Source organism: Ostrea edulis, chromosome 5 (genome assembly GCF_947568905.1).
Source record: "Ostrea edulis chromosome 5, xbOstEdul1.1, whole genome shotgun sequence".
NCBI lineage: Eukaryota > Metazoa > Mollusca > Bivalvia > Ostreida > Ostreidae > Ostrea > Ostrea edulis.
Genome location: NC_079168.1, coordinates 65,980,683 through 65,992,842, shown reverse-complemented (window position 1 = coordinate 65,992,842; position 12,160 = coordinate 65,980,683). Strand labels below are relative to the sequence as shown.

The following is a 12,160-nucleotide window of genomic DNA, read 5'->3' as shown; positions in this document are numbered from 1 at the left end:
ATCAAAATCAATCATGTAGGTTATCGTTTTTAGAATATTCTCACAGTCTGTAAACACATGTACATATCAATTCAGTTTTTAGATAATTAATGCTTTAAACAAAACACCTGTTAACTTTTAAATTTAGTTTTACACATCATGGTTGCCTCCTTGTACCTGGTCACTCAAGGATGTTGAATGAATTTAGCTCTAGAACTTTTTGACATCAAAGGGATGCTATTAACATTAGTGAATATTTATGGATAAAGAATTAGTAAATTGTGGATCTTAGCTAGGGTTTGTATTTCTTTCCCAATTTTTTTTTATTTTACTCGTACCTTTTTGTAAAGAACATCCCCTATCTACACATTAAATATGAAAAAACAATAAAATACACTTATTGTTCATCCTGCAGTGGGATTCTTTAATTACCAGCATATTTAGCTGTCTGGCAATTGTTTACTAAACAACCAAACTGTTCCAAGTTCAGCATTGCAATTCACAATCAATAGAAAGCCATCATTTTCACAGTGAACAGAATTCTGTCCGTTACACCTTGGAGACCCCAGAATAAGGATATTGCTAAACCTGCAATGTACACCTAAATTTTGTGCATGCATTTAACACTATAAATACATGCCTATAAAATCAGATAAAATCTATATTTAGTTCAGTGACATAAAGTCAGATTAAATCTATAATAGGAGATCAGTGAATACCAAAAATATATAAAAAAGAAAATTACGAAGAATAAAAAAAAAGGAAGAGGACATACCGTATATACTCGCCTATAAGTCGGTCCGGTTATAAGTCGGTCCGCCTATAAGTCGGTCCGGTTATAAGTCGGTTGTATTTTTTAAGGTTATTTTGTAGAAATTTGCCAGTGACCCGCTTGTAAGTTGGTACCAGTTTTTGTCAGAATGGGTTGACAATTTCAAGTCAATGCTCTAGTGTTTTTACCTATATGTTTCAAAAAATATTTTGAGAAATTAATAATTATGAGGTGCTCAATATCAAAGCCTTATCTGTTTGGGGTTTAAACACAACCCTTGATCTATTATTGGCAATGATCACTTGTTTACTTAGGCAATTATGGTCTCCTAATTACCAGTACCTAACACTGTGTTTACTTAGTGGCACGCGCCTCGCGAAAACTGTTATTGTGGGATTCCAGTATAATTCATTGTATCAATAATCGAGTTTTTAAGAGTCAAGAATGATGATCTAAATTATCTGTCAACAATATTCAATCTTTTATGAAATATATTTTAGCCGGTATACATATGAATATTTCAATATTAAATCGGGTTCGCAATTCAATTTTACTGATAAACGATAGATTAGTTAAATTGAATGAAAGTATGTAAATAATTTTTAAAATAAATAATATACACTTAACTAGATAAAATTATGAAAATATGTAAATACTTGTACTTAATATTTTTTTTTATACATAATTTTAAAATACATAAACAATACAATATGTCTAGATATTTGTGAACAATAATCATTTGTGTGGTACAGGGCTCGAAATTAGCGAGAAATACTCGCAAAATGCGAGTACATTTGAAAAATAGTGAGTAAAAATAATGGACACTCGAAAATCTTAGTGAGTGGTGATTTACAAACTATGATCGTATTGTATCCGTTTTATACAGTGATGCGCTATTCACTTTTCTTAAACTTGCACTCTGAATCATACAAACGCTTACATGAACGACCGATTTCAATCACCGTTTCTATCCAGATTTTTCTTTTATGATTTTTTTAAGAAACTCGGAGTCAAATAAATGCTTTAGAGGTCGGACATCGCATATCGACATGTGCCACGAGTCCTGTTCACCTATAGGGGTGATTAAATTGAATTCCAAATATGATGTTTTTGTTATTCATTTATCTACAAAAAATATCGGAGTCTATGTTTTACCAAGTCTTCTGGTAGTTATTTTTATCAGAATCATGAAAATGTCCTATCTAAATTTATTGTCATATTGAGGAAATTGGAAGTCTGGATCTAGACCTGCGGTAAACAAGAGGTACTGTGAGCAATGCTCACTAAGAATACCCCCCGCTTACCCCAATCTCCCAAAGGGTGTAGGTAATAGGTAAAACTTCAGTATTATAATCCAAAAGGTATCTAGGAACACAGCATCTCCATGCGATGAAAAAAGCCATTAAAGAATTTAAATGGAAACCATATTGCTACTTCGATGTCCAGTGCACATGACCTTTGACCTTTTGACCCCAAAATTGATAGGGAACATCTTCATCCCATGGGTAGTCCATATGTATGATATGGTGACTGTAGGTGGAAAGGATAACGCTTTAGAGCCCGGAAACCATATTGCTACTTCGATGTCCAGTGCACTTGACCTTTGACCTTTTGACCCCAAAATCGATAGGGAACATCTTCATCCCATGGGTAGTCCATATATATGATATGGTGACTGTAGGTGGAAAGGATAACGCTTTAGAGCCCGGAAACCATATTGCTACTTCGATGTCCAGTGCGATTGACCTTTGACCTTTTGACCCCAAAATCGATAGGGAACATCTTCATCCCATGGGTAGTCCATATGTATGATATGGTGACTGTAGGTGGAAAGGATAACCCTTTAGAGCCCGGAAACCATATTACTACTTCGATGTCCAGTGCACTTGACCTTTGGACCCCAAAATTGATAGGGAACATCTTCATCCCCTGGGTAGTCCATATGTATGATATGGTGACTGTAGGTGGAAAGGATAACGCTTTAGAGCCCGGAAACCATATTATTACTTCGATGTCCAGTGCACTTGACCTTTGACCTTTTGACCCCAAAATCGATAGGGAACATCTTCATTCCATGGGTAGTCCATATATATGATATGGTGACGGTAGGTGGAAAGGATAATGCTTTAGAGTCCGGAAACCATTGCGTCTACGGACGGACGGACAGACAGACGGACAACCCGATTCCAGTATACCCCCCCCCCCCCCAAATTGTTGCGGGGGGGTATAACAAGTTGTGGATTAGACTGTAAGAGGTGCGATAATCAAGAGACCTAGACATTGCACCATATGACTTACGTAACTTAGTGTGTTGTCCAAATGCTGCCTGTTGACCCACTAGGCTCAATAATGATGGGGAAAATCATTGATTTAAAAAAAATATATAAAAAAGAGCACTGCTTCATTATTTTTGTTTTAGCTTGTAGGTTTTCATTTTAGCCTGTGGATTTTTAACCCACAGGCTAAAATTAGCCTGTGGTAGAAAAAGTTAATTTCGACCCCTGTGGTAGTCCATGATAATTGTCGGAGTTGTTTTAAAAAAAACACTACATTACGCCACCCAGAAAAATACCAATCTTCTTAGGACACGCCTATAAGTCGGACATAGACTTTTGGACAAAAATCCGACTTATAGGCGAGTATATACAAGCTCAACAAAATTTTTATCTATCTAACAAATAAGGACAAATTTACTTGGTTGATGATTAATGAAGACAAACCAGTAATTGTCAAATTGAGTGAATATTTAGTGCAATTAAACTTTCAGAAAAAGAAGTGATGCTTTAAAACTGCAAAAATCATTATAGTTTATTATTCATATGTTGGTATAATACTGATACTGTCCATTTACTTGTGTATACACATGATTAGCAATTCATATATGTATGTACTTGTTTCCCCAACATGCTGCATCCACATGCAGTTTGCAGTCTATGTAACCTGTAGTTAATGTTGTAAACTTTCTTTCTTTTTTGAATTTCCTTCTTTATAAACTGTCTTACTGTTATGCCCTCTGGGCCCAAAATTGGAATAAACTTATCTTATCTTATCTATTCAGTATATACACATGTATATATAAGTACGGAATTGAATTTCAATATAAAGATCTAGCTTTAGATCCAAATGAATGTGTTGAGGAAGAATTTTATGACTGGCATGCATTTTAATACTATCAAATCTTGTATAAACAATTTCACAAACTCTCACTGTTATTTTTTAAGAGTATTTATTCACTGTCCTGAAGGGCACAACAGGAGTGTTTGTTATCAGAAGTCACAGGGAAAGGGAAGTTTTATAGAATTAAGAACACTTGATACAATTGAAACAAAACAAATTGAGTTGATATATATTTTTTGGCTTAGTTTTGTTGTCAAAATTCCTACAAACATTTTTAGAGTCTTGTAAGTTTTGTATGATGTTCAAAAGTTGGGATGCATTACCCCTCCCTATATGACTCTATGCAAATTGTCCCCACTGATTTAAATTGGATTTAATTGAGATACATTCCATAATGTAAATTGAATTCAGCTTACTAATAGAAACTTCAAATCTAGTTTTCATTTTTATAATTTTTGTAAAATGTATGTTTGTAGAAAGTGTCACTAAATGTCTTATTAAGAAATGCAACTATCTATAAAGTTTCATTATAAGAATTTTTTCAAAGTCCAAAAGTTGATTAGTGAATGATGACAAAAGGAAATACAGTGATTAAAAAAATCTTATAAAATCTTGCATTTTACAAATAAAATTTCTGTATCAATGAAAAGCAAGGAAAGCTCTTACACATCTCTAATTTGGCCATGTATGCATTAAATATAACTTTAAGGAAATCATTTATTGTGGATTGTGATGACATCTCTTAATGTAACAGAACACTTGTCATCAAGAAGCTTTTGAACACGCCCACATACCCTATGATTGACATGTGCACTTGATCAATGAAGACTCAACTCCTAACAAACCAGCTTTGTAACCAATCAGATCAGGATCAGATGATTTCTATCACTGCAAATACTGTATACACACTGAAGAGAACTCAGATTAATATAATAGCTCAAAGATGTCAAATCTCTTTGTCGGTGACAGAGAGAACCAACTGGCGTGAGCAATGTGATAATACTGGCACTTATACCATTATGAACAGTAGCAATGACTCGGCTCACCCCGAGTATGTCGGACGGAATGAGATTGAGAATGCTTTTCTGGCCCTAGCACTAGGGGTCGTGATGTTGCTTTCTATATTTGGAAATGTGGCCGTGATTATTGCCATCTTCATGACTCGGACTCTGAGGGAGGAGTTGTCAAACCGTCTCATCGTGAACCTTGCCATCACCGACCTCTCCAACGGTCTGCTTGTCATGTTCAGCAGTCTTTTTTCCATCATTGCCGACTCCTGGAACTTTGGAACAGGGTACTGCAATTTGATTTGTGCCATTAACTACTGTCTAATCATCACGTCCATGTTGACTCTGTGTTTTATAAGTTGTGATAGATTCCAAGCCATTGCCCATCCCCTTCATTACCTTGACAAAGTCAAACCCAAACATATCTATATGATGATCGCTTATTCTTGGATACAAGGCATTATTTTCTCAGTGGTTCCACCGGCGCTAAATTGGGTGGAGTATGACTACTGGGAGGCTATCTGTGCCATACAGTGGCACCGAGAACGACAGCAGGCCATGTACTATGTGGTGGTGGCCTTTATTGTGTGTTTCTTTCTCCCCGGATTCATTCTTATACTCAATTACTATCGAATCATCAAACAGGTAAAAACCAAGGTGTCTTCTCCTGCCACCACAATCAGTGCCAAGTCTTACAGCACGAGTTCCAAGGCAATTCGAAGCCTCCTCATTGTTGTCATTGCCTACTTTGTGTGCATGACTCCCTTCAGTTTAACAAAATTGATGAAAGTCCTCATCACACAAGAGACATTGCTAAACAGTCAAATTAACTCGGTAGCCAGTGTTGTTGCTTTCATATCTAGTGCTGTAAATCCTCTCATTTATGGAATATTTCGTAAAGATTTCAGACGTGCTTACAAGAGAATATTTGTTACCTTTAAACGTGGAAACAGACTGCATAGCCTTCAAACATCTTTACAAGACTATTCTTCATAAATCAAAAACGAACTCCGACACTACAGACAAAATAGCCTTCCATAATGTTTACCATTTGGCTGGTGGCATCGAATGATTAGTGTGAAAAAGTAAGCTGATTATTAAGTAATTAGGGTATGATGTTTAACACTTGATGAATATCAAATGGAAATTTATATGGGTTTAAGTGTATCTTATAAATCAGTGATCAGATTTTCGACCAAAGCCATCATTACTAGTATTTATTTTAGTTAGCCCTTTTTCGACCCTATGTATAAAAACAAAAAAAAATTAAAATCTGTGTCCATGGATAAAAAAAATTGCCTGTCAAGCAAAGGCAAATAAATCTCTATACAACTGAAAAAAAGATTTAAGTTTCCTACTTTGTTTTCTACTTTTATAGAATTTTCTCATTTTACTGAAATCATTTTTATTGATCTGTCCATTTTCATTGCTGTATGTAGGAGATGAACCTTTAATATAAGATGAACAGCAATTCACTGGAGATAGATGTCAAGTATCAAAATCACCGGAGTATTATTAAAACTATCATCAGAGCAATATATTTTGTTATTTGTTCGATGCAGTATCATTTATATCGTGGAAATTTTACGTCTTCTTCATACATTTCAGGGTCAGCACTTGTGTACTTATGCTTAATCTTTCAAAATATGTTTTACATTTTCACATTAATAAAATGCATCAAAATAAAAACTTTGTTGTTTTGCTCTCAAATCCTACAGGATACTATATTGCATACTGCTAACCCAAAGGTTAGGGGTAAAAAAGGAAATACACACACTTCAATGTCTGTTTCAGTGATTTCCTTTATTTTACACAGCCTTTTATGTTAAAAAACCATGACCAGTCATATATATACATCTGGATAAACAAACTTAAGCCTTTTATTTATTATCATTAGAAATCATTTGAAGTTCATACACTATAATGTAATATTTTACGAAATCATACAACATATTTACAGTGAGCCCTCCCCTCAATGTCACCTGGGCCTTATAAAGCAATTGTTAAACCAATTTTGAGTGATGTAGATAATCCAACATCACAAGAGAGGTCTGAAGACAACATAGCTTGCTGGGAAGCATGACTTTACTTATCCAATTTCCTTTTGGTTCAGAAAATTTAGCCAAGGTTCAAGTTTTTGAAAAGTAAGTCAAAGTCCAAAGTCATAAGTCTTGGTACCAAAATAAAGGCCTGGTCATAGGGCATCTATATATGTGAAACATTACTGTGGATTTACAGTAAGTGTGAATGAGACATATCCGCAAGTACATGACGTGCTCCAGATAGTTCATTGGAAAGTCCCCGAGTGATTTTAAAGAGCGATTTTGATTGGTCGGTTAAATTATAGGTAGGCGTTCCCAAGCATTTGGCATTATATTATCTCGTGCCTAACAAGTGTAAGTTTCACTAATTGATTTCAGTATAAGTTGCACCGTACGTAGCGTGAGATTCAATATCGGTTTTGATTTGACAACGGAGATTTGAGATTACGTTAATAAAATGTCTTGTAAAGTTTATCTTATATATACGTCTAGATACATGTATATACATGTATAAAAGTGATGGGGTATCTTTTAAAAAAAAATATAAGATGTCTTATAAAAGATACAAGATATCTCGTAAACTTCAGAAGATATAACTTTTATCAGATAACTTATAAATTTTATCTTTAAAACAGGAATAACCGTGCCATACTTATAATCCATCGCAGTATCAATAGGTATGGGAGGGGGAATACAGGGTGAAAAAGGCGAGCTCCGATATGTAAAGAAAAGGCAGGATAGCAATATCCCAGAATTCAAATAGTGTTGAATATTGAAAAGAAAAAAAATAACAGGATCGAAAATGCTGGGGGAAAAGGCAGGATCCGCAGTTGCCTCTATATCCCAATAAAAATTGAAAGGTTACTCCCTTAAATTCCTGTAGATACTTGTCAGTTTTAAGTGATCAGAAATTTCAGTACATGTTTCTATAGGCGATTTTGTCCGTTAAAGAACAATGCTTTTGTTTTGTTGTCTCTTTCACATTCGCAGTTTCCATATCGTTATTTTAAAATAAATCTCTCAGAGGATATTTTCAAAATCTTGCATAGCATTGGAAAAGATCGATGTCAAAAAAATTTCTAAATTCAAATAGTTAGGGGGAAGAGGGAGTGAAAACTTGTAAGTTTCTGTCATCCGACATCGATTACACGTTAGTGGGAAAAAGACATAACCACATACTAATACATTTTAATAAACGTTTAACAGTTTCAATGTACACTTTCATTTGTTTTACTTGTTAATCGATTAGTTTCAACATACTTCATATTTAGTTTTGTATTGGGGGGGGGGGGGGGGGGGGGGGTGTCTTGGTGAGAACTATGCAAACTCAGTTTTATCTAACATTGAACATTTGATCTCGTTCCTAAAATAATTTGTCAGATTCAGTAATAAGATCAACAATAGATATTCTACTTTGAGAAAACATTTATTTTCAACACATGGCAATTGGATGCTTTGATGTCTTTTACTGTTATATATACCCACATTTTCATAAGAAATTCGGAAGTAACCATCGCTAGAGACTGTTAATTGTGAATTCTAGCAAAAACTAAATTCCCCAAACCATCCCTCTCCTGTACATATAACACATTATTAAAGAAATTCAGCATTTCGTTGGCATTAGACGCGCCTTCTATAACGTCATAATAAACCACAGCAAAGGTTGATTGTTAATGTTGCGTTACTGGCGTACCTTTGAACCTATATCACTGGTCCACCCCTAACTGCATGTCCATGATTGCGATTACCCGTTGTACGAACGCGTCACTCGCTTCGTCAATATATATATATATATATATATATATATATAAAACTGACTCGGCGTAAATTGCAATAAAATCAGTAGCAAAGAAGTTTTCAACACTTCGTTCGTGTTCAGACCACTGGGGCTCGTCATGAATTGACCCTCTCTATTCGATATTTACATTTATTTGTAAATATAGAATAGACAATGTCAAATTTTAAAAAGACAAATATTTCGTGACGAGTCCCTGTGTTCAGACGAAATATGCTTCTCTAATTCCTTTCTACTGACAGCTAGTAAACCCTTAATCAGCACAAAATACCCAAATGCAGTGATATTTACAAGCTGTTAACGTGATAATTAAAATGTCGAACAACTGCCTTCAAACCTTCTCATTTGAGGTCACATATGACGTCACACATAATGGCGCATAAAATATCGAAGTAAATATGCATATTGGAAGATTTTAATTTCATCTCTTTCAAAGTCGAAAACTACGCAAAATATTTTATTTAAAACACATTTATAGTAGTTTTAGGCATGAAAAGAATTTTGCTGAAAAATTAAAAATGTTTAAATACATGCAATGTGTCCTTTAAGAATATACTTTTTTGTACTTTAAGTTAATACATTTTTGTGATTTTACTGTACTTTTTTTGAATTTCCAATCATACTTTTAATGCAACAAAAGAAATGCTAAAAGTATAATTTTGTTCTCTCATAGCACATTTTGACAAAATTAGAAAAGACCAAATGTATGGTTCTAAATTTAGTATAAAAAAAAGCATGCCTTTTTTGTATGTTTTTTGTACTTTTTTCCAGTGCTTTTATTGTGCTTAATATTGCTTCAGGCCAATTCTAACAAATGTAGCCTTTGATTGACCCTACATTGAGAAAAGAATCTGTTCTTCATGTTATATTAAGTCATTGACATTAGAACTGTATAATTATCAACAAGAGAATTTTATATATGTGTATGTTAGACCAAAGCCATAATTTGGGAATACGAGACTCCTACAGAGATTTGCATCAACAGTGCTATTTATCATATCTTATTCTCCCTTTAATTATTAATTAGATTCATATATGTCCAATGTCTTTGTCTTCGACAATATCCTTTTGAAAATGAATTGAACACAAAATTATGCCTGTTTGTATCCTTAGGTCAGAAAACTTTACAAGATATAACCAAGCTGTACTCTAAATACTATCCATGGTATATATATTACTTTAATTTTATCAATCAAACACAACAAAATTCATCAAGTTGCTATGACAAAGTCACCATTCTAAAAATTACTTTTAACACTTGCCAAATTTTCAAATTAAATGGTGCTATATAAGTTCGTAACAGTCAGCAAATCTCTGCTTGCTATTCTTTATTCATGCGACCTTTGACTTGCACGTTACGCAAATTTAAAAAAAAAAAAAAAACCTGGCAAGAAACTGGAGGTAAGTTAAGCAGCATCTTTTTCTGTGCTTCTACACTGACTTCACAAGTAAAAAGGTCTAGTAACCAAAAGTATTGATAAAACATTTATGCAGCAACATCTCATTTTGCTGAAAATGTTTACCTATTCCAAACCCCAGGGCCCATTTCTTTTGGACATTCAATAATCACTACATAAACAAGAATTTGTGGACATTTCTGTTATTGTGTGTACTCATTTTACACTAATTTCTTTCCAACCTAGCACTCCATCATCTTGCAAGTCATAGAAAATATAATCAGCATTCCCCACAGTGAGATTCCCAATTTATTCCCATACAGGGAGCTATTTTTAACATTCATTTGAGTACATATCATTTACAAGGACTCTGGAATAGTCTACGGGGACTTAGAGTAATTGTCTAATTCTAATGGAGAATAGAGTTCCTGATTGTACCATTGGATACAAATCCACAAAGAGGCCCATGCGCCACAATGCTTACCAAATGACCCTGGATTTTCCACTGGAGAGATGTTTAACACCCATAAACCTAGTCCAATATTGCAATGATTTGTGATTAGGACAAACTTTAATCCGACAAATACATTATTAAGTTGTTTTGTGTACTTTTATTGTTCTTTCTTAAATGGCGATTCTAATTTCTATGAAATAGTGAATCCTATACTGCAATGCCTTATTTTGCTAACAAAGATCATATTTTGCATACTGTCACTACAATATCAGGAAATTCTGAACAACTAAAGCCTACTTGTCAACATTTTAAAGATTTTTTTCCCTTACATCCCCATCGCTCCTATTCATAGTCATCACTAGCCAACCTGGGAACATAGGAAGTATAAACGAATATATTTACATTCACTGAATCTTTTCTCTTATATTCTTTTGAAATTGATATTGCTTTCATCATAGATAATGAATGCATGTGTGTTGCCAACTAGTTTGATCCAGTTTTTTAATATCTCTTGTCTGCGTAATCATTACCAAATATGGAGCATCATTCTTTTGATTTTTACGTTCAAATCTAAATGGTAAAGTCACTTAAACTGTAAAAGCCAGAGGAAAAAGTGTCCTTGATTTGACCCTCAACACACCATATTATCCAATCATTGTTACTGACTAACATGAGACAGTCCTGTTGGGGTAGATTGTTTTCATTGTGGTCATGTTCTTTGTGTTTAACCTCTCTGATTATACATGATTTCATACTACAGAGCTCATTAGATACCTATGCTTCCGTTTTATCACATGGCACTGCTAATTACCATCATTTGCTTTCTTTGCATTCATTATGTGAATTCTACAGCTGTTATTTTCAACACTCTCAAAAATGGGTAGCCATTGCAACAATAGAAACTGAAATCAACATAATAACAGCTGATCCAATAATATGGCAACCTCACCCACATTACCATTATAACAAGCACCTGTCATAGGTGGCCAACACAAAATATGTACATGCAAAATCCACGTGCGCAAGTTAATAAAGTTTATACAGGAGGTCAAAGTAAAAAACACAGAGAAATATAATGCCAGGCTCTCCAAGTTTGTGTTTAATGAAGGAATCTTCAGTGATTAAGTCACAATTTGGTGACACACAATACTTAGAAACTGTGAGACCAAAGTCAATCAAAAGGTCAAGATAATAAATCAAGACAAGAGTTAGAAGCTTACATTTCTCATTCATACAGCCACTGTGTGTTGATTTAGACATACTTTTAATGCATTTCTAACATTTAAAATGGGATTATACACAAAGTTACTAAAACTTAAAACAAGAGGTCCATGGGCCACATCACTCACCTGAGTCACCTGGGCTCATATCTATGATTTTGATTTTCCCTATATATTTGCATGTAAAACTTTGATCCCTATTGTGGCCCCAACCTACCCCCAGGAAACATGATTTTAACAAACTTGAATCTGCACTATGTCAGAGCTTTCATGTATATGTAAACTTCTCTGGCCCAATGGTTCTTGAGAAGATTTTTAAAGAATTTCCCTATATAATTTATGTAAAACTTTGATCCCCTATTGTGGCCCCTCCCTTC

General features: G+C 34.2%; 2 protein-coding genes across 6 annotated transcripts in view; one reads left to right on the top strand and one right to left on the bottom strand.

Moving 5' to 3' along the window:
- The window catches only part of LOC125649793 (spectrin alpha chain, non-erythrocytic 1-like), a 157,580-nt gene that overhangs the window by 55,068 nt on the left and 90,352 nt on the right, over positions 1 to 12,160 (bottom strand). The window lies entirely within an intron of this gene.
- LOC125649819 (histamine H2 receptor-like) lies at positions 1,426 to 6,564 on the top strand. The gene has a single exon (XM_048877628.2). It carries the CDS (start codon positions 4,690 to 4,692, stop codon positions 5,869 to 5,871), a length of 1,182 nt encoding a protein of 393 aa, XP_048733585.2. The 5' UTR covers positions 1,426 to 4,689; the 3' UTR covers positions 5,872 to 6,564.